Source organism: Cervus elaphus, chromosome 15 (assembly GCF_910594005.1).
Source record: "Cervus elaphus chromosome 15, mCerEla1.1, whole genome shotgun sequence".
NCBI lineage: Eukaryota > Metazoa > Chordata > Mammalia > Artiodactyla > Cervidae > Cervus > Cervus elaphus.
The window spans coordinates 62,968,592-62,992,920 of NC_057829.1; the positions used below are offsets into that span (position 1 = coordinate 62,968,592).

The 24,329-nt window shown below is 38.7% G+C and overlaps 1 protein-coding gene across 3 annotated transcripts in view; it reads right to left on the minus strand.

Annotated features, from left to right (window-relative positions):
- HPSE2 (heparanase 2 (inactive)) overlaps positions 1 to 24,329 on the minus strand; it is a 659,857-nt gene that overhangs the window by 147,083 nt on the left and 488,445 nt on the right. For all 3 annotated transcript variants that reach the window (XM_043926546.1, XM_043926545.1, XM_043926548.1), the window contains exon 7: positions 6,772 to 6,865. In XM_043926546.1, the coding sequence (XP_043782481.1) occupies positions 6,772 to 6,865 (94 nt within the window). The remainder of the gene's footprint in view (positions 1 to 6,771; positions 6,866 to 24,329) is intronic.

The window sequence follows — 24,329 nt, forward strand, 5'->3', positions numbered from 1 at the left end:
TGTGTTGTCACTTCAGTCATATCCAACTCTTTGTGACCCTATAGACTGTAGCCCGCCAGGCTCCTCTGTCCGTGGGATTCTCTGAGCAAGAATACTGGAGTGGGTTGCCATGCCCTCCTCCAGGGAATCTTCCTGATCCAGGGATTGAATCCATGTCTCTGGCATTTCCTGCGTTGGCAGGTAGGTTCTTTACCACTGGCACCACCTGGGAAGCCTCATAGTCCACTTATGGTTGCCTAAATCAGTTTCTATCTATTCAACATGGTGCTACAAAATTAGTAGTGAATTAGATTCTTTTGGATTTGAACGGCAGAGATAGCACATCCGAATGTGATGAGACAAAGGTTTGCTTCGCTTCTTTCACACTTCTACCACTATTTCACTCTGTTCATTCACCTTCCCCTCCCTAACTGTCTCTCTGTAATATTGACTGAGCGCCTGCTAAGCGATAGGCACTGGCACATTGAAACAAGCATTCAACATGGGCTTTCCTGGTGGCTCAGACAGTAAAGAATCTGCTTGCAATGCAGGAGACTCAGGTTGGATCCCTGAGTCGAGAAGATGCCCTGGAGATGGAAATGGTCATACTGAGCAAATTAAAAGATGCTTACTCCTTGGAAGAAAAGTTATGACCAACCGAGACAGTATATTAAAAAGCAGAGACATTACTTTGCCAGCAAAAGTCCGTCTAGTCAAGGCTATGGTTTTTCCAGTAGTCATGTATGGATGTGAGAGTTGGACTATAAAGAAAGCTGAGTGCCAGGGAATTGATGCTTTTGAACTGTGGTGTTGGAGAAGACTCTTGAGAGTCCCTTGGACTGCAAGGAGATCCAACCAGTCCATCCTAAAGGAAATCAGTCCTGAATATTCATTGGAGGGACTGATGTTGAAGCTGAAACTCCAGTCCTTTGGCTACCTGATGTGAAGAACTGACTCATTTGAAAACACACTGATGCTGGGAAAGATTGAAGGCGGGAGGAGAAGGGGATGACAGAGGATGAGATGGTTGGATGGCATCACCAACTCAATGGGCACGAGTTTGAGTAAACTCCAGGAGTTAGTGATGGACAGGGAAGCCTGGCATGCTGTGGTCCATGGGGGTCGCAAAGAGTTGGACACGACTGAACAACTGAACTGAACTGAGCAAATATAGATAGATTATTGAATGAATCAATCAATATATCAATCAATCAAACACTAATTTTTTCCAGTGGTAATACTACTGTTCTTAACCTACTAGTGTGTTTTCATTTTTGGTTTTCTTCATTAGAGAAGGTTAACATTGTCATTGTCCTCATTTTCCTTTAATTGTGCATCCAGTTATTCTATGACCTTTAAGACTAACTGTTATTCTTCTACTCTCTTCCCCTTTGATATACTTTGATATAACTAGTAGGTAAACCAGAGACTGATTGAGAAAAAAGTTTCCTTTTTTAATCTGTTCATTACTTCCAAAGGATTAAATGCTTGTCTGCCTTACCTACTTCTATGATCCTGCCACTAAAATATATTGGTAAAAGTGCTATAATGTTACAGCATCTATTGAGATTTCAAAAGAATTACTCTTTATTAATATAAACAATCATAAATAATGATGATATTAACAAAAAATATTGGCTTCCCTAATACTTGAAAATTCCCTTCCTTTACAAACTACAGTAGATATACCCACCATGGGCTCCTGTAGCACCCTAAATTCCACTGTTATATGAGTTATTGCATCTTACTATCATTGTTTCATTAATTATTTTCCCACTAGACCATAAAGTCTGTGAGTATGACCACCATATCCTTCTTGCTCATTGTTTTATCCTCAGGAGTTTGGAATACACAAGAATGTTATAAATAGTTTATAAATGAAGGAAGGGAAGAAAGAAGGAAGGGAGAAGGGAAGAAAATTTTCAAATATTAGGGAAGCCAATTGTTCAGTTTATTTAGTATACAAAATGCAATCATAAGGACAGTATTTTTGAAAATACTTCCCTTATGACTGGGATTTCACCAACTCCTTCCTGTGCTTATTGAATTGCTGAAAATAATATCAAAAAGTGTTATTTCCTCCTCTGATTCCTCTAGGAAATGAAGACACAAATCATAGAGTCCAAGTGACTTGAGCCAAAATGGTTCATCTTGGTTCTTATGTTATTGTTTTGGAGTCTGCCCAGCTATCCGCACTATACCATCTGCACTGTATCCTAAACATCTCTCACTTTCCCATCGGACTATTGGCTGCATTGTGAGATTCTCAACTCTTTCCCTTGACTCATCTCTCAAAGTACAGACAATTATTTTCATTCTAATGGAAAAGAGCGAGTGTGTGAATCACCCAAACGAGTGGGTTGTCCAAACACTGGTTTTCAAATGCATCATGTAGATTTTCATATAACCAGAATTTACCCACTGCTCAGAAAACTAAACATTCTTATGTGGCAGTCCAAATTTGGAAACCACAGCTGTTTTTAGCAATTGAGTCACTGTCTTTCAGGTGCCAAAAATATCACCTATCATATTCTCCAGGGTTCAAAGAAAGAGGAAAGAGGAAGAAAGCAAAGAACAAGTTGAGAATAAAGGTAACATGAAGCTTCTCCGGTAAAATGAATTGTTATTAAAAAACAACCATAATAACTGAAACAACAATAATTATGACAATAAGAACTACTATTCACTAGCAATGAACAAACCAGGGTCTCATGTGATCTTCCTAATCTCCCTAAGAGGGAAGGAGGATAGTACAATGGTTGCTATCAAGTACTAGTTCCAGGAACTGTTGTGGATATAAAAATCTGCAGTTGCTTAAGTCCCATATACAAAATGGTATAGTGTTTGTATTATAACCTATGCACATTCTTCCATGTATTGTACTTTAAATCATCTCTAGATTACTTATAATACCTAATACAATGAAAATGCTAGGTAAATAGTTGCCAGTACCTGGCAAATTCAAGTTTTGCTTTTTGTAACCTTCTAAAATGTTTTTTTCTTGAATATTTTCAATCAGTGTTTGGTTGAATCCACAGATGCAGAACACACAGATACAGATAGAGAGGGTTGACTGTGTTCTTAGCAACCTCATTTTACAGGTGAAGAAACAAAATCAGAAAGGGTAAGCGAATGGCTGAGGGTCATACAACCCAAGCCACTAGACTTCAAATCCTGTCTCCTGTCTCTTCTTCAAACAGCCTCACCACCTTGCATGAATTTGTTCAGGTAGGAAATCTACCCTTTTTCCACTACTAGGACCTAAGGAGAGATCAATAAGATTTCTCCAAACTTCTTGAAATAAAAAAGAAACATAGATTCCATTTCTAGCTTTTGGATGAGAGTTCCATGTATATACCTAATAAAATGTTCACTTGGACCATCTCCAAGCTGGTTGGGGGGGCTCACAAGAAAGAACTTTGATCGCTCTGCCCCAGACTGTACCCTAGTATCAAATTTACTAAACTCCCCATTCCACCCACAGGGGATTTCAGGGACAGCCAAAGTAACTTTTCAACTGATAAATCTTGATGACTCTTTTCTGGTCTCCTAGCCTTCATCTCCCCAAATCAGGCCAGTACCTAGTATATCCTCTGCTGTGGTGAGAGACTCCCCTTCTCAAGGCCCTAACAACTGGGTCCAGGTTACTGTAGCCAATAGAAGGTCTATCCTATGAATCAAACCTCAATGAATCTGTGATCTAAGAACAACCCGAGCAGATACCCACTTAAGGCAATTTCTGGCAAGAGTTTTATAAAAGAGATTTGGAAAAAGAAAACCAGTCAGAGAGAGAACTGAATGGGCTACTAAATAAAACAAGGAGGATGAAACTTTGGCAGACAGTATTTTCCCAAAGTGACTGAAAAAATGTTTCTGGTCTTATATGCCCTTCCAGAACCTCGTCACTCCCTTATCAAGAAGCATTTATTTCCTCTTCTCTTAAATCCCTAAGGGTCTTGGTGACAGTCTTAATGAATCGACTATGGTTGAAGCAATGCCTTATGACTTCTGAGGATAGGTAGAAAAGTTAATAGAGCTTCCACCTGACTCGCTCTCTTGGGCATCTGACTTTAAAACTTTGAGAGGAAGTCCAAGGCTACACGGAGAGGTATTCTGGTTATCAGCCCCACAAAGGTGATAGTTGACAACTGACATCAACGTTCAGAGTGAATGAGTCTTCTGATGATTCCAGTCACTGGCCTTTGAATTAGCCTAGCCTTCATGTTTTCCAGCTGAAACTAATGGAGCAAAGAAAAGCCATCCTATGGGAATTCCTGACCCATAGAATTCATGGTCATAATAAATGATCGTTTTAAGTCACTAAGTTTTGGGATAATTTATTGCACAGCAAGACATAACCAGAACAGAAACATAAGCCTGAGGGGACCACTGAGCATTTTGTATTTGCCAGAGCCAAAAGGTGGTTCCAGGCCCTACTGCTAATTCTATCTACCTCCTGCCAGGTGCCTTCTGTATATGTAGGCCATTTCTCTTCGAGGCTCCACTGCTCCTTTCTGCAATCACACTTGGCTCTCCTTTTCTGTGTCCATCCGACGTGTTTTTAAAGGTCTGAATTTCAATTGTGCCCAGAGTTTGAGACCTTTTCCTTAAGTTTCTTCAGGCTTGCCTAGACAAATCAGGAAGCAAGTTTAGTCTCTAATTTCAGTCTCTGAACATTCTGTGATGGTGAAGGAATATTCAGTGGTGGAGAGTAATCAGTAGTGGGGAGAAAGAGGAGAACCTAACTCCTAACTCATTTGTCTTGGTTTTGACGTAGTTCTACTTAAAGAATTACATGAACACAATTAGAATCTTCGCTCACAGTGCCATGACACCACTGAATCATTTTACTTCCAGTGATAATCCTTTGATCAGGTTGCCAGACTCAAAGCTGGAAAAACCAAAAATACAGTGACTTGTTATGTTGAACACTACTGTAATACAAAAACTTAGACTAGTACCTGGAACACAGTAAACACTCAGTAAACATCCATTGAATGAAAGAATGAACAAGTGAATAAGTGAAAGAAATTTCCTCCCCTCTTTTTAGAGACTAATAACTAATACTGGATTAGCATAATGTGCTTAGAAAACTCTATAGAGTTTAATAGGTTGACATTCTACTTCGTTAGGTAATATGTTTTTCAGCTTGCTCAAAGTAAGTATTAAACCTTGAAACTGTACCGTTCCTCAAGGGCAAAGACCATGTCTCATTCTATTTTGTATCCTCAGCAGCTGGCACTATGCCTGCTACTTGTTAAAAGCTCAGTAAATAGTAGTTAAATATTAAAAACTAAGTGAATAACAAGCAGAGACTGACAGATATTTCAAATAATTTAGTTCTCCTAGGCATTGCCTAGTAGGAGACAGTGACAGATAAGGGTGATCCCCAGAGGGATCAGACTGGGATGTAGAAATTCAGAAGTCCTGAGGCCTCACAGCTTCTAAAGACTCAAAGGGTTATTTATAATCTGAGTATGACATTAAGTGCTTTTCTATGATTGCACCAAACAGTATTTTCTTACACAACTAATTTTATAATGAGCCATTTGTTTATTTACCCATTCACTTGTTCATTCATCCCATATACATATATTTTGGCCATGCCATGGCTTGCAGGATCTTAGTTCTTGGACCAGGGATTGAACCCAAACCCTTGGTGCTGGAAGCATGGATTCCTAACCACTGGACTACCAGGGAACTTCCCCCATTCACTCCATATTAGTGGGGGCCTACATGTTTGTTTTTTTGGCAAAGATGTATTTAATCTGCCCAAGAGGAAGTTGAATGTTTAAAAGGTCTTCATTCCCTGGAAAGGGCTTCCCTGTGGCTCAGCTGGTAAAGAATCTGCCTGCAATGCGGGAGACCTGGTTTCGATCTCTGGGTTGGGAAGATCCCCTAGAGAAGGGAAAGGCTACCCACTCCAGTATTTTCGCCTGGAGAATTCCATGGACTGTATAGTTCTTGAGGTTGCAAAGAGTCAGACATGACTGAGTGACTTTCACCTTCACTTTTCCCTGGAAAAGTACCTGACTAGGAAACCAAAGAAAGATGAGATACTATTTTGTAGAGGCAGATGGAAATTGTAGACATAAGACCCTCATAATTCAGACTTAACTAATCTAGTGTATTGCAAAATGTGATCAGCATTGGGTAGAATCACTTGATAGATGACTATTAAAAGGCAGAGATGTCTGGGATCCATTCCAGACACACTAAGTCAAAACATCAGAAGTGAGAGTGGAAATTTCACAAACAGCCTCTAGTGATTTTCATTTTACTCAAGTTTGAGAACTACTGACCATAGGTTTCTTGCTAATATATGACCTACATGTGCTTGCTTAATTTAATCTATGTCTACAAAAGTAAGATGTTACTTGGCTGATTCTAAGATGTCTAGGAGTACTGTACATGTGGCTCAAAATTGCCAATACCCTAGACCACAATTCCACTAAATGAATGTAATCATCCTCTCCTTAAACTAATCCAAAATAAACTCTTGCAAAAAGAAAGTAAAACCTATCCTTCCCTTAAGTAACTCACAATTTAGAAGCAAACTATTACAAAGTATTTGTCATTAAATATAGGAGCTTTTAAACCTGGATATGGCACATTCAAACCCTTCTCAATCTAAAAACAATAAATAATAATCATCAACTGTGAGAGGTAGCTCGTGGCCATGCAAGTCTAGACTGTGCTATCCACAGTGCTACCATCCAGCTGGAACCCTGTGACCTTCCCTTGCCTTACTCCCAAACTCTCTCCTCTTCTTCCCCAGAGATTTTTACTCACTTTCTGAATTTTCCTAATCTGGTCAGAGAGTGTGTCTAACAGGCGAGTTTTCAGGAAGTCCATCACCTTGACCACCCGGCCATCAATGTAGCAACTGGAATAAAAATAAAATAAGAATCAGGTAAAATCTCAAGCAGGAGATTACAAATATATTTCTCTAGCCAGAGGTCTCTGTTGCCTGAGAAACAACAGCCCAGGTTCACTTGAGCTTTTATATTCTAAAAAGTTTTGATCCTACATACTTTTCAAACAAAAATAAACATCTTATCCTCTTTATTTTTACCTCCATCTGTGGGCTAATACTGTGATTTTTTCAGCCTTTGTCCATTGAAACTGCATTTATTGCTCTATAGGAACTGATAGGAATCCATAACACAAATTGGGTAATGGGGAAAAGCTTACTTTGTTGCCCCCATAGGGAAAGTAATTTAACAACCCTTCCATACCATCCTTACTCCAACTTTAAAATAATAAAGGTATGTGAGAGGTTTGCAAGACTACTCAAACATTTTGAAAGGTTTCCACATCTTTAAATAAGAGAACACCAACCACAAAAAATCAGATTTGGTGCAGTGAGTGAGTCGCAAAAATTTCACCTCCAGTTCACTTCCCTGGCAAAATACCTTGTAGTCAACCTCCTTCCTCTTCTACAATAAATGAATGGATATGAATAAACAAATAAGAAAGACAGATTACAGTCCAGGTGCCCTATCCTAAAATAGCAACATTTGGCACTCCTCAGTGTGGCAGTGTTCCTGGTTCTGTTAGATGGCTTAAGTGAAACATCAAGTTGTGCTGACACTATGCTGTTAACATTCAACCAAAACAAGTCCATCCGGCTTTGTGTGGACTCTCTGAGAATTCTTACTCTGAAGACTTGAGTTCAAGTAACAGAGTTAAGTCCAGAGTTAAGTAACCTTCTTTATCTTAAACCTCCCAATACTCGTCTTTGCAAAATTCCAAATTAAATCAATTTAAGTCAAAACTTATGACTCCTGTGTGCTTTTTCCAATCTACTTAGGTCTCCTTGGTTGATGAATAATGATAGACTATGTCATTCTTAGTTATTCACCAACCTCTCAGTACATGTTTTAGAACCATGTGAAAATCCTTTGTAACATTAAATTGCCATTCTAATACGTGATGTAGTGGAATGGTTAAAATTCCTTGTAGTCACACTTTGAACCAGGTGCTCTGGCTGCAGTGTGGGTGGTAGCTGAGTGCCTCCCATTCAGCCTTCCCCTTGGCCTCCCTCACCACGTCACACATTTCCACAGACTCTAATGTTTAAATCATTGGTATATTGGAAAGAGTCCAAGTTTTGGAGCCAGAGATATCTGAATTCAAATTCCATATCAGGTATTTACTATCTATATGATCTTGGATAACATGCCTGGGCTTTATGAGCCTCGGTTTTCTTATTCTTAAAAGAGAGGTAACCTATCTGCTTCCCAGGATAGTTTGAAGATTAAGCAGATAAACCTAAAGTGTCTGGCATACAGTAAGCATTCAACAACTTTTAGTTCTTTTCTGATTTCTCTAATTTTCAGCTCACAAAGATGGGGTCACAAACAATAGGAGATTGACTAAATTACACGTGTAGAGAATTCTAAAAGTGAGATTGTTGTGCCAAAGGGTACATGCTTTTGAAAATTTGGGTGGTTACTGATATTAGGGAATAAAACAAACCAATGACAGGACCTTTCACCTCATTCCTGGTACTAGATGCTAGACTCAGATCCAATAAACATTTACTATGTGTAACACACAGAGCTGGTAACGTCCATATCCATCACCTCGCAACCTCTATTAGTAATCCACTGTCAGCACCTCCAGTTGTTTTTCGGTTGTGATTAGACAGCATACTACCTGAAAGCTGGGCATATGAAAACACTGCAGTGCTCAAATAAAAAAATAATTTGTGCAATGTTAATATAACACATAATGAAGGACATAAATATTTGTATTATACTACATAATGACTATGTGTATGTTAAAAATGTACTGTAATTAGTGTTCTTTTATGTTTTGATCAAATACATTATAGTTTCCTCTTTTTTCTTTGTTAGCTCCCCGTAACTATTTTAAACATCAGAAATATAAATTTTGCTGGCAAAACATATAGTTTTAAGGCTCCTTGAGATAAAAGTACCAGATGTACTCTTTCAATATGTAGGATTCCCTGTGAACATGCATCCTATCCCACAGATTCCATGACCCAGGGTTGAGGGGCCTCACTCTTCCCCTCCTTCCTCTGGTCACTTTTCTCAAGTACACAAAACTTGGAGTTTGAAAGCCTTGGTTCAAGCTCAGCTTTGCCACATACTACCTATATGATACTAGGCTTCCCCTTCTTTAAAACTGGTTTAAAAGGAACCCAAACATATATTTTCACAGGGTTACTGTACCCTGTGAATAAAAATCAGGAGAAATGCTGAGAACAGAACATGGCACACAAAAGGTACTAAATAACCAAATCTGTCCTCCAGGTTACTTAAATATCCAAGGTGGTAGCAACCCAAACTAAAAAGCCATGGGATGGGATGAGCAGGGAAACACCTATCTGGAAAAAGACACTGTTCATCCACTGCAGGATCTGGAATGAGGGTATTATGGAGGAGCAAAAACAAACTCTGGATTTCCAGTAGGTGGGAGGCAGGGGGAGAGAAAGAGAGAGAGGGAGAGAGAGAGAGAGAGAGAGAATGAAATGGGGAGCACTGTGATTATGCTGCAAAAGTTTGGAGTCTGAAAAGATCTTAGTGGTCATGTGGTCTAAAGTAGGTAAGCCAGTGACAACATCCCTGAGAGTGATTATCTGGGACAGGGAATCGACTCTCATACTCTACTAGTACAGATCCACTGTAGCACAGCTTGAACCCAGGAAAGGTTCTTCTACCATGGGTCTGAAACTGGCTTCCTCTTATTGTTCACTCAACAGCTGTTTTCTTGGACCCAGGAATAGTCCAGCTCCTCCTTCATGTGACATGTGGGGGAGGAATTCCAGTAAAAACTTTAGCTTAAGCTTTTTAGAGCCTATTCTTGGCCCCACTCTTAACCTAACAAGCTGGATTCAATCATTCTCAGTTGGTCTCAGGCTATCCTGAGGTCCATGAATTAGACAAGAGCCTAGAGAACTCTAGGCAGGAAACCAGTGTGACAAGGTTATCTTATCTCAACAGTGCAGGCAAGAAGGAATCTGGGTCTAAGTAAGGGAGGTCACAGAAAGAGTAAAAGTGAGAGCCTGTGAAGAAAGAACTAATAAAATAAAGCTGTAGAGTGTAGGAGAGATGGGAAGGGAGTCAGTGATGATCATGAGCTTATGAGAGGGAATGTCTTAGAGGACACTGGTGCCAAGGACATGTAGGCTAGTCAGACTAGGTTTTAGGTTTGTCAAAGGAAAGAAATTATTCTGCCTAGATATCAAAGATACAGAGAATATCAAAGAGAAAACAGGTCCTTGGAGATGTGAGAAGTCAGCATAGAGAAAAGTTGAGATAGAAAATGTTGACCTCGCTGTTTTCTTTTCTTCAGTTTGTAAATAATGAATGAAGTCATGGCCATAGATGAGCTCTCTCAGGGAATCAGAGAAGTTAACAGAGATGGGAGATCCTCTAAAAGCTTCTCAGTTGTGGCCCTGAACATTGCCTCTATCTTTTGCCTGAATAAGACTCCCTTCCCCAGCCTGACCATCACAGTGTCTTTTTAATAATTGCAGTCTGAGTCAGATTCACATCTGGATGCCAAGGAATCCCATATTACCGTGAAGTTTCACCAACTTTCATTTGCAAACATAAATCCACATTTATATTGTACTATGGAAATAAGAACTTTCAGTTCAACTCAGTCGCTCAGTTGTGCGCAACTCTTTGCGACCCCAAGAACTGCAGCACGCCAGGCCTCCCTATCTATCACAGAGTTTACTCAGACTCGCACCCATTGAGTCGGTGATGCCATCCAACCATCTCATCCTCTGTCATCCCCTTCTCCTCCTGCCCTCAATCTTTCCCAGCATCAGGGTCTTTTCAAGTGAGTCAGCTCTTCGCATCAGGTGGTCAAAGAATTGGAGTTTCAGCTTCAACATCAGTCCGTCCAATGAACACCCAGGACTGATCTCCTTTAGGATGGACTGGTTAGATCTCCTTGCAGTCCAAGGGACTCTCAAGAGTCTTCTCCAACACCACAGTTCAAAAGCATCAATTCCCTGGCACTCAGCTTTCTTTATAGTCCAACTCTCACATCCATACATGACTACTGGAAAAACCATAGCCTTGGCTAGACGTACCTTTGTTGACAAAGCAACATCTCTGCTTTTTAATATGCTGTCTAGGTTGGTCATAACTTTCCTTCCAAGGAGTAAGTGTCTTTTAATTTCATGGCTGCAATCACCATCTGCAATGATTTTGGAGCCCCCAAAAATAAAGTCAGCCACCGTTTCCCCATCTATTTGCCAATAAGAACTCTGGTCCTGCAGAATTTAGTATTCCTTTTTAAGAGAGGAGACAAATGAACCATAGGTATGAGTTGATAAATACCTGAGCCTTTTTCTTGGGTACCCTGGGACAATTAGCTTGCTGCACTTCATATACGTGAAGCTTCTTAGAAAACACTCAGTGTCAGCAGTTTGTAGTTATTTGAAAAACTCTTGCCTATTACAGATATTTGGCTCTCTGATAGTGGCTGCCTATAGTAAAGGGCTCAATATATCAGTTAGATTTGGACATAAGAGCCTATGATAACCACTTGGAAAGAATAAATTGTTAAAAATGGAAAAGATGGTGATTTCTAACCAAGACTGGGTAAGTGGAAGTGGGACTGGATTCCAACTGACTGTCCAGTGATGGGGGGCAACTCTGCGCTTTCCTCTGTCTTCCTCAGTGGGAGAGTAAAGATGATTCTGAGCTGCCAAGGTTTCTTCTCAAGAGTTAACTAGCTTAGTAATGGCTACAAAGGCACCAGAGGACCAAACGAAATCAGAGAGGAAAGGCAGGGAAAGAGAGAGGAAGGGAATTTGCCAGTAAGATGTGCTTTGGCATCTTCCACATAAACCTGGCAGAATGGTTGTTTCTAGAAATGCTTAGATTGATAATTTTAGATAACTCATAGTCCTCCTCTAAACTCTCTTGAAATCTCAGCATCTCTTAGGATCACACCACAAATGGCTGAGCTATTCAACTAAAAGCTGAAGCGAGGAGAGGCTGTGCAGAAATACCCTTTATGTGAACTATTACTACAAACACAATGGGCTTGAAACCATTGTGTGTGGACAAATAGCCTGTCTGGCTCAGTACCAGCAACCATCATTCCTTCCTCTGCTGGCCTCCAGATCGGCAGCTCATGCCAAGCACACACCTGGGAAGGTAGCAAAGATGACAGAGTATACAAAGTAAATGGAACTACTTACCAATTCATTCACCAACTCTCTTGCTCTCTTTTGTTCTAAATTTTATTTTTATTCTAATGCTTTTCATCTTATTTAAAAGTCTGCCCTTTATCTGTTTATTATAAAAGAAACAAGCACTCATTATAGACAAAATAGAAAATGCACATAAAATTAAAATATGAAAATGAAAAATCACTGGTAAGTCCAACACCTAGAGAAACTCATTGTTAACATTTTGACTTGTGCCCTTTCAGACTTTCCATAGTAAATATACATAAAATTTCCCATAATTAGTTATTTTAAAAACTTACTCCAGATCCTATTCCACTAGCATATAAACATAAAATTGTCCCAGCTGAGATTCTCAAGAAGTCGGTATCACAGAGATCCAAACAAATATTAGAGACTCCAGATGAAATCATCTTACTTTTATTTCCATTCCATTCTGGCCAGATAGGGACCCTCTGCCAGGAGCAGGTCTCATCTCCTTTCTTCTTTGCTTAACCTCGAGTCCCCTTCCCCCTTCTCTAGGCCCCCAGATTTAGTCTTCAGGGTTGTACTCCAATTAGCCACTTATGCCCATTAGCCTCTTAAAACATTTAATGAGGAGAGCTTGTTGGCTCCAGGGGCAGCTGGTTTTGTTTACCTGGCTCTTTACTTTAAAAGGAAAAACCTTTGCCCCTTATTATCTGACCTCTTCTTTTATTTCAGGTAATTGCATTAGTGCTGGCTTTCCAAAGCTCAGGAATTTCCGGACCTATTTTGCTGCCTGCTGCTTTCAGGGAGGAGGGGCTGTCTACTCACAGTTCTAACACCCTGCCTCCTGCCTGGGCAGGTAATGCTGTAAAACTGGGGCCTTCCCCACTGGATCGGAGAGAACTTTGGATAATCACTAGAACAACCCTACTGACCTATAAAAGCTATTCTGACACCTTGAAGTCAAACACTGGAGAGGCTGATACTAGTCTCTCCAAAGCTTTATAAATTGTTATCTGCCCCTCCTCCAAGGGCCTCCCTCTGGGTTCCTACTGAGCACATTCTCATATTTACCTTTGGTTTGCTTTCTGAGGCTGCACTATTCTTGATCTTCTTTGCTACGGGTCAACGTTATTATCTTGGGTTCAGAACTACTTTGAGAAGTAAAGCTTGGATGAAATAAATGCTGTTAGGGAAAAAAAGGTCCTATGAAATGTAGGTGTCTTTTGGCTTTCTTCAACCAGTTCTTATATTATCTATAAAGGAGTCACCCAACTGACTAAAGGGTTGTGGTACAGGAATTTCAGAGTTTGGTAAAATGTTATTGAAAAATTATACAACTAACAGTCAAGGTGGTGGGCAATCCATCAGGCACATAATGGGTACTCAAAAGCTATATTTAATGAAAGCATGGGTGTCTGTATAATCTAACCCACAATTCACCAAAAGAGTGGGCCTGAGTCTTGAGTACAATCACAAAGGCCTAATGCTCTTGAACTTTTCTCTCTCCTAACTTCGTGTACATTTTGGGTCCTGAGCTTCGAGCCCTGATCATTCTCCCCAGTGAACACAATGCATGTGGAGAGACACTCTGTCTTGGCAGGGACTCAAACAGCTGGCCCTTGATCCTAGCAGCGCTAAGGAGAGCTCCAGGGGAGCAGGGAAGGAGGGGGTGGGAAAGCCGTCTGCAGAGTGCTCTGAGGGGGCAACTCTGGGGATTTTCAGAGTAGTGGCACGTGATGGCACCAAAAGTGTGAGCAGGGGTGTATCTGTGTGTTTTGAGTCTGAAATGTAAACAATTTGTGGGACCCTCTTTAAGAAAAGGAAATCAGAAGTACAAAATGCAAAATTAGGTACAAAAGTAAATATTTATTTAGAATGACAAAATAAATCACAACAAACTCCCAGAAACTTCTTTCAAATCTCTCTTTTTCTGAACGATCTTTATGCAATCTATCAGAAATGTTTACACAGCAATGCTTCCCCCTCACCACCTAGAACATCCTACAATTCTGAGCAACTCCCAGCATTCCTAGGAATCGATGCAAGTGAAGGGCTTGAAGCTTAAGTCATTAGCTTCCTGGTCAGTTTAACTGTGGGTCATCAATAATAGAAATGGCAGGATCTAAGTTACTAGAATCTAACCATCTATGTGCAGTATTTATTTTCATTCAGTGTATGTAAACTGGGAGCTTATACAGTTACCACAATCTTTCCCTGACCTCTTTTCATATAATTGCCATTGTAACTGTATAGAACAACTAACTTGACTATAATTAGTGCATTACCAACTAGGAAAACATAGAAAGGAGAATGACGAAGGGAGGAGCCATATATGTATTAAGTTCCTTTTTTTTTTTTGCTAGCTGTTTTACATATGGTGTCTCATTTAACCTCCTGAACGCTCACTGTTTTGCAGATTATAACCTGTGGCTCAAAGAGATGTAGTAGGGACTTCTCTGGTGGTACAGTGGATAAAATCTGCCTGCCAATGAAGGGGACATGAGTTTGATCCCTAGTCCAGGAAGATTCCGCATGCCTTGGAACAATTAAGCTTGTGTGCCACAACTATTGAAGCCTTTGTTCCCCAGAGCACATGCTCTGCAACAAGAGAAGCCAGGTAAATGAGAAGCCCATGAATCACAATAAAAAGTGGCACCCATTCGTCCATAGCTAGAGAAAGCCCAAGCAGAGCAATGAAGATCCAGTGCAACAAAAAAAGAAAAGAAATATAGTAACTAGGAAACCAGAGACCAAGTAGGTACTAGGCAACAGATAGCAAAAACTTCCCTCTCTACTCCGCTTTGCCAAGTGTGAGGGCTATGAAGACTACGGTGCTTACTTCATCTATCTGTAATCAAGTTGCTGCTTTTCAACTTCCTTTAGTCTTGTCTATTTCAACTATCCTGAACACTTAAACAATACTGAGCTAAACTCAAATTTCTCAAGAAAATAAAACAAATACAACAAATAAAAGCACAAGCAAAACAATAACAAAATCAAAAACCTGGGGAGATAAGTAAAGGAATGGAGATGGTATAACTTTACTCTTTTTCTTGCAAGAGTGTTTTTCAGAGTATTTTTATCAGTAATTGTTATATGAAGAAAAGGGGCTCCATTGTCAAAAATAAGTTTAAGAAATGCTGGGTTAAAACCAAGTAGATTTCCTGTTCCAGCCAGCATGGAATAGATTAGAATTACCCTCCAGTCAGAGACAACTAAAAATTTAACACAAAATACCTAACAACTCTTTGATCAGACAGCAGGCAGCTCAAGCTTTGATCCTTGAGAAAGGCATGGCACCTGAGGTGAGCCCCACATTTACCTGGGCTTGCTCCTCTAGAGAGGGTAGAGATAATTTATTGACCACCCAAATTTTGTGCTCCCCTTCTACAGTGCAGAGCTGTGTACAAGAAGCAGCAGCCTAGCCAGAACCTATTATACCTCTGCCTAAATCACAAAAGGGGTGCCCATCAGACTAATAGGTCAAAGTATTGTGAGCAGAAGTGATGTGTCACCTTAGGCTAAAGTAGCTGGAGATGTGTGTCACTTCTGAGAAGAAATTAAGAAGCCATGTCCTTCCTTATATATTCTTTCCTCCATTGCCAGATGAATGGAAGAGTCTCCAAGGAGAAGTCACATGATGGACAAAATCAGGGTCCTGAAAAATCACATAAAAGGCCATCCACCAGGTACCTCAGCATTGAATGTGACATTAGTGAGAAACAAATGTCTAATTGTTAAGCCACTGAGATTTGGGGGTTTATTTATAAGAAAACAATGTTATATTTCCTAGTGCATACTATTCGTTACTACAAAGCTCCATTATACCAATCTGTTTGATCAACAGTGTATAATAAAAAGGTTGTCCTTTGAAAGAAATGGCCCCTGTTATGAAAATAAAAAGACTAACCCAGAGAACCCTAGTTAAGAACTGTAGTTTGAATTGATGAGGTAACTGTCAACAATGGGCTGAATTCTAATATCATGCAAGGACAGTTGAGGAGGGGAGAGATGATTCTCATTCTTAGGCAAACTGAGCTCAGGGTGTAACAATGACTAAGGTAATTACTAATGACCAGAGAGGACATGGAATCTAGAATATTAGAAGGGAGGTCAGTTAATGGAAGCTACATATCAGTGGGTGGCAGCCTTTTGACTTACATCCAGTATCCTCCACTAGGCCTCTGGTGAAAACCTGAGTTTTCGTTTGAAGGCCAGCCATAGTTTGAGGTAGATTTATTTCAGCATCAATATTGTCAATGAAATCACATGTCCTAACTTGCATGTATCATACAAGCAGGAAAACCAGAGGTTCAGCTCTCCTCTGCATGATGATGTTGCTTATTTCTAGACACCCAGCACTCATAATTATACATGCGTGTGTACACACACACACACAAACTGCTACTCTAGCTGCATTCACCAATACTCTGTATATTTTAGTTCCCTTCCTGGTGGCTCAGTGGTAAAGAATCTGCCTGCCAATGCAGGAGATGTGGGCTTGATCCCTAGGTCAGGAAAATCTCCTGAAGAAGGAAATGGCAACCCACCACAGTATTCTTGCCTAGGAAATCCCATGGACAGAGAAGCCTGGTTGGGCTACAGTCCATGAGGTTGCAAAAGAGTCGGTCATAACTTAGTGACTAGAAAACAACATCTAACATTTATTCCCAGCAAACTCAATGTCATAGAGCTACACCTTGAATTATAGTCACTGTGTAGAATATTGCACCTAGAGAAAAACCTTACACCAATATAATTCTTTTCACAACAATAGCCATGTCTTCATTTTAAAAGAAAGACTGGCTCTCCCCATGTAAGGCCTTAAAAGAAACTATTTATCATGAACATGATAACATTTATCATGAACAAACATGCACATGTGTGTATATGTGTTTATTTGTGTTAAGAGGGACAGACTGAGGGTGGGGAGAGGTATCCATCTATTAATTAGATTTCAAGATTGGGGTAAATATAAGGTTGGTTTTTGTGTTGTATGGAATGTGAATTGAGCCCCCAAAGAAACTATTTTAAATTTCAGTATTTGCATTTTTGTATAATTAAGTTTGAGTATCATTAATATTTTATAATTTTCCTTTAAATTAGTTTTAATTATTGTTTTGATTCATAATTTTAAAATATAATAAAAATAATTCTGTTAAAAATACACATATTTTAAAACCTAAACATGACAACAAAAAGTATAAAGAATTTGGTGATTAAACCAAATCTCAGTGCACCAACTTTATCAACATTCAGAGAAAATCATGCCAGTCAGTTCTGTATGTCTGTATACATGCATCTGTATATACATACATATACATGTATACATACATATAGGAATAATAAAAATACTAATATCAATAATTTTAGAGTGACATTATATAATATGTTATATATCAGACACTAGTTCCTTAATATGCTTTTTATACATTTTTTTTAATGGATTCATGCTTTTGCTTTTACTATATTCAACTTTTTTAGATAGCATATATCAATTGCCTCTGTGAAAGGTAAGGGCATTATTCCTATATTTTAACAACACTGACAATCACAATAGACTGATATTTTTGTCTCAACCATCAAACATAGTTTAGAAAACTCAAGAGGAGAAAGAAAATCTATTGTATTTATTCACCCTTTGCCTTTTTATCTTTTTTCCTACTTGATGCTCCAAGTTTCCATCTTTTATCATTCCTTTTTTTTTTAAGAAAACTTATCTTAGCCATTCTTTTAGGTAGGTCTTTGTCAACAACTCTTAGTCTCCCATCATTTGAAAAAGTCTTGATTCCCCTTTCATTCCCCAAAGTACTTTTGCTGGATACAGATTAGGTAGACAATTCTTTACTTCAGCCCTTAAAACTGTGCCACTTTCTTCAGGCCTCATTATTTCTGATTTAAAAAAATCTGCCATCATTTAAATTTTTTTCTCGTCCTTTTTTTTTTTTTTTTTTTTTATCTATAAGTAAAATGCCAGTCTTCGGTAAAGAACCCACCTGCCAGTGCACGAGACACAGAGACACAGGTTTGCTCCCTGGGTTGGGAATATCCCCTGGAGGAGAGCATGGCAGTTCACTTCAGTACTATCTGGAGAATCCCTTAGACGAACCTGGGGGCTATAGTCCATAGGGTCACAAAGAGCTGGACATGACTGAAGCGACTGAGTACCCGTGCAAGGTGCCATTTCTCTCACTGGCTTCAAGATTTTTCAGTCTTTAGCATTCAGCAGTTTGAATATGGTGTATCTTGGTATGGACTTCTTTGACTGTATCTGGGGTTTACACAGCCTGTTAAATTTAAAGGTTTACGTCTTTTGCCCAGTTACAGCGAGTTTTAGCCATTATTTCTTTAGGTATTTTTTTAGTCTCACTAGCTTTCATTCTGGGGTTTCAACAACATAAATGTTAAATCTTTTGGTAAATCTTTTGGTCCTATAGATCTCTGAGACTCTTGTTCATTTTTATTTTTTAACCCAATCTATGTTTTTGGGGTTTTTTTGTCTGTTGTTAAGATTGGGTAATTTCTGTTATTGTATCTTTAAATTCACTGATTGTTTTTCATCTTTTTCCTTCATTCTGTTGTTGAGCTTATCCACTGAGTTTTTTATTTCATTTTTTGTACTTTCAATTCTAAAATTTCAATTTGGTTCTTCTTCATTTATTTATTTGTTGAGACTTCCTACTTATCTGCTATCTTTCTATTTTTTTATATTTGTTTCAAGAATATTTGTAATTGTTTATTGAAATATTTTTATAACAGCTGCTTTAACAGGCTTGTATTTTGAACATCTCTGTTATCTCAATGTTGGCATCTATTGATTGCTTTTTCTCATTCAAGTTGATATTCCTCTGGTTCTTGGTATAACAAGTGATTTTCACATGATATATAGTCATTTTGGGTATTGCATCATAGGACTCTGGGTCTTAAATCTTTTGTTTTGGTTGGCCTCCTATGACACCACGCAGAAAGGATAAGGAAGGAATACTGCCTTGTTACTGCCTGGTGTGGGTAGAAGTCTAGGCTCCCCACTTGTCCTCCATTAACACTCAGGGATTAGGGAACTTCCTTATTGGTGTGTGGGTGTAAGAGTTCCAGCTCCCCACTAGGCTTCCATTGATATACTAGCCTGAATTCAAGGGTAGGAGTGCCTTGTTACTTCTTCCCACATGGCATCCACTCACAAGAGTGGGGAGTAGTCACATTACTGCTGGGTGGTGGTAAAAGTCCTAACTCTCCACTAGGTATTCTCTGATAGCACCCCAGGGAGGGGGAAGAGGCACCTCATTTCTAACAGCTGAGTGTGGGAATCCCAGCTCTCCATTTGGTCTCCAGTAACAATGAGTGGGGATGGTGAGGAGGATCTTTGTTACAACCTAGCAGTAATGAAAAGCCCTGGTATTCTCCACTAGGTGTTCGCTGATGGAGGCACTGAGACACTGTATTATACCCGTCCGGGGTAACAGTCTTGGCTTCCTGCTTGGCTTTTGCTGGCAGGAGTAGGGGTGGGGATGGCACTGCACTTTTTTTCCCCTGTGGTTGTGTGACTAGAGTAGAGTGATTACTGTCTAAAAGTTTTCTGTTTTGCTAGCTTGTTCCTTTCCTGATCCTTTAGCTAGAGAGAGCAGGCTTTTGTTGGTGCATTTTTTGTTTGATCTGTTGGTGCTTCTGGGTTGCCAGCTTTTCTAGAACCAATCTGGGCTATAAGAGGAAAAAAAAAACCTAAACCAGTCAGCTCACCACTATACTGTTCCCTGGCTCCCAGTCTATCTTACTCTCTTCACTTTTCAGAGTTTTTTCATGTTTGTTTTATAAATAATACCTAGGTTTTTTTTCCTCTCTACTTAATCAGAGGAATAAGGAAAAGTGTGTATACTCCATCATTCTTTTTTTTTTATTGAAGGATAATTGCTTTACAGAATTTTGTTGTTTTCTGTCAAACCTCAACATGAATTAGCCATAGGTATACATATATTCCCTCCCTTTTGAACCTCCCTCCCTTCTTCCTCCCCATCCCACCCCTCTAGGTTGATACAGAGCCCCTGAATTAGCCATACAGCAAATTCCTGTTGGTTATCTCTTTTACATATGGTAGCGTAAGTTTCGATGTTACTCTTTCCATACATCTCACCCTCTCTCCCCTCTCCCCAGGTCCATAAGTCTATTCTCCATGTCTATTTCTCCATTGCTGCCCTGTAAATAAATTCTTCAGTACCAATTTTCTAGATTCCATATATATGCATTACAATATGATATTTATCCTTCTCTTTCTGACTTACTTCACTCTGTATAATAGGTTCATCCACCTCATTAGAATTGACTCAAAGGCGTTCCTTTTTATGGCTGAGTAATATGTCATTGCATATATGTACCATCACTTCTTTATCCATTCATCTGTTGATGGACATCTAGGTTGCTTCCATGTTTTAGCTATTGTAAATAGTGCTGCAATGAACAATGGGATATATGTGTATTTTTCGATTTTGGTTTCCTCAGGGTATATGCCTAGGAGTGGGATTGCTGGGTCATATGGTAGTTTTATTCCTATTCTTGTAAGGAATCTCCATACCATCTTCCATAGTGGCTGTATCAATTTACATTCCCACCAACAGTGCAAGAGCATTCCCTTTTCTTCACACCCTCTCCAGCGTTTATTGTTTGTAGACTTTTTGATGATGGCCATTATAACTGGTGTGAGGTGATATTTCATTGTAGTTTTGATTTGCGTTTCTCTGGTAATGAGTGATATTGAGCATCTTTTCATGTGTTTGTTAGCCATGTGTATGTCTTCTTTGGAGAAATTTCTGTTTAGGTCTTTTTCCCACTTTTTGATTGGGTTGTTTGTTTTTCTGGTCTTGAGTTGTATGAGCTGCTTATATATTTTGGAAATGAATCCTTTGTCAGTTGTTTCATTTGCTATTATTTTCTCCCATTCTGAGGGCTGTCTCTTCACCTTGCTTATAGTTTCCTTTTCTGTGCAAAAGCTTTTAAGTTTAATCAGGTCCCACTTGTTTACTTTTGTTTTTATTTCTGTTACTGTAGTAGGTGGGTCATAGACAATCTTGCTTTGATTTATGTCATCAAGTGTTCTGCCTATGTTTTCCTCTAAGAGTTTTACAGTTTCTTGTATTACATTTCGGTCTTTAGTCCATTTTGAGTTTATCTTTGTGTATGGTGTTAGTAAGTGTTCTAACTTCATTCTTTTATATGTAGCTGTCCAGTTTTCCTAGCACCATTTATTCAAGAGGCTGTCTTTCCCCCATTGTATATTTTTGCATCCTTTGTCAAAAATAAGGTATCCATAGGTGCATGGGTTTATTTCTGGGCTTTCTATCTTGTTCCATTGGTCTATATTTCTGTTTTTGTGCCAGTACCATACTGTCTTGATGACTGTAGCTTTGTAGTATTATCTGAAGTCAGGAATGTTGATTTCTCCAGCTCCATTCTTCTCTTCAAGACTGCTTTGGCTATTTGGGGTCTTTTGTGTTTCCATATGAATTGTGAAACTTTTTGTTCTAGTTCTGTGAAAAATGTCATTGGTAATTTGATAGGGATCACATTGAATCTGTAGGTTGCATTTGGTAGTAGAGTTATTTTCAAAATATTAATTCTTCCTACCTAGGAACATGGAATATCTCTCCATCTGTTTATGTCATCTTTGATTTCATTAATTAGTGTCTTATGATTTTCTGTTCTTTTGTCTCCTTATGTAAGTTTATTCCTAGATTTTTAATTCTTTTTGTCGCAATGGTGAATGGGATTGATTCTTTAATTTCTCTTTCTGATTTTTCATTGTTAGTATATAGCAATGCAAGTGATTTCTGTGTATTGATTTTGTACCCTGCAACTTTGCTAAATTCACTGATTAGTTCTACTAATTTTCTGATACTATCTTTAGGGTTTTCTATGTACAGTATCTGGAGAAGGCAATGGCACCCCACTCCAGTACTCTTGCCTGGAAAATCCCATGGATGGAGGAACCTGGTGGACTGCAGTCCATGGGGTCACTAAGAGTCAGCCATGACTGGGCAACTTCACTTTCACTTTTCACTTTTATGCATTGGAGAAGGAAATGGCAACCCACTCCAGTGTTCTTGCCTGGAGAATCCCAGGGATGGGGGAGCCTGGTGGGCTGCTGTCTATGGGGTCGCAGAGAGTCGGACACGACTGAAGTAACTTAGCAGCAGCAGCATGTACAGTATCATGTCATCTGCAAACAGTGAGAACTTTACTTCTCTGATCTGGATTCCTTTTATTTCTTTTTCTTCTTTGATTGCTATAGCTAGGACTTCCAGAACTATGTTGAATATTAGTGGCGAAAGTGGACACCCTTGTCTTATTTCAGATCTTAGGGGGAATGCTTTCAGTTTTTCACCATTGAGAATAATGTTTGCTGTGGTCTTATCATATATGGCCTTTACTATGTCAAGGTAGGTTCCTTCTATGCCCATTTTTTTAAGAGCTTTAATCATAAGTGGGTGCTGAATTTTGTCAAAGACTTTTTCTGCATCTATTGATATTATCATATGGTTTTTATCTTTCAATTTGCTAATATGGTGTATCCCATTGGTTAATTTGCATATATTGAAGAATTCTTGTTAATATGGTGTGTCACATTGATTTGCATATACTGAAGAATCCTTGTATCTCTGGAATTAGCCCAACTTGATCATGGTATATGAGATTTTTGATGTGTTGCTGAATTCTGTTTGCTAAAATTTTGTTGAGGAATTTTGCATCTATGTTCAACAGTGATATCAGCCTGTAGTTTTCTTTTTTTGTGTTTTCTTTGTATGGTTTGGTATCAAGGTGATGATGGTTTCATAGAATGAGTTTGGAAGTATTCCTTCCTTTGCAATTTCTTGAGAGTTTTAGAAGGATAAGCATTAGCTCTTCTCTAAATGTTTGACAGAATTCTCCTATGAAGTCACCTGGTCCTGGGCTTTTGTTTTTTTGGAGATTTTTGATCACAGCTTCAATTTCAGTTCTTGTAATTGGATTGTTCATAATTTCTACTTCTTCCTGGTTCGGTTTTGGAAGGTTGAACTTCTCTAAGAATCTGTCCATTTCTTCTAGGTTATCCATTTTATTGCCATATTGTTGTTCATAATAGTCTCTTATAATCCTTTGTATTTCTGCATTCTGTTGTAACCTCTCCTTTTTCATTTCTAATTTTGTTGATTTGATTCTTTTATCTTTTTTTATTGATGAGTCTGGCTAAAATTTGTCAATTTTGTTTATCTTCTCAAAGAACCAGCTTTTAGTTTTATTAATCTTTACTATTGCTTCTTTCATTTCTTTTTCATTTATTTGTGCTCAGATATTTATGATTTTTTTCCTTCTACTAACTTTGGGGGGTTTTTATTCTTTTTCCAGCTGTTTTAGGTATAAAGTTAGGTTGTCTATTCGATGTTCTCCTTGTTTCTTGAGGTAGTATTTTATTGCTATATACTTATTTCCCACTTAGAACTGCTTTTGCTGCATCCCATAAGTTTTAAGTTGTTGTGTTTTCATTATCATTTGTTTCTAGAATTTGTTTGATTTCCCTTTTGATTTCTACAGTAACCTGTTGGTTATTTAATCTCTATGTGTTTGTTTTTCTTATAGTTTTTTTCTTGTAAATGATATCTAGTCTCATAGCATTGTGGTTGGAGAAGATGCTTGTTATGATTTCAGTTTTCTTAAATTTATTGAAGATTGATTTGTGACACAAGATGTGATCTATCCTGGAGAATGTTCCATATACACTTGAGAAGAAGGTTTATCCTGCATTTGGATGGAATGTCCTGAAGATATCAATGAGATCCATCTCATCTAATGTATCATTTGAGACTTGTGATTCCTTATAATTTTGTTGTGATCATCTGTCCATTGATATGAGTGGGGTGTTAAAGTCTATTCCTGTTATTGTGTTACTGTCAATTTCTCCATTTGTGTCTATTAGTGTTTGTCTTATGTATTGAGGTGCTCTTATGTTGGGTGCATATTTATTTATAATTGTTATGTCTTCCTCTTGATTGATCCCATGATCATTATGTAGTGTTCTTCCTTATCTCTTGTAATCTTCTTTGTTTTAAGGTTTATTTTGCCTGATATGAGGATTGCTACTCCAGTTTTCTTTTGCTTCACATTTGCATGGAATATATTTTTCCATCCTCTTTCAGTCTATATGTGTCTTTAGGTCTGAATTGGGTCTCTTATA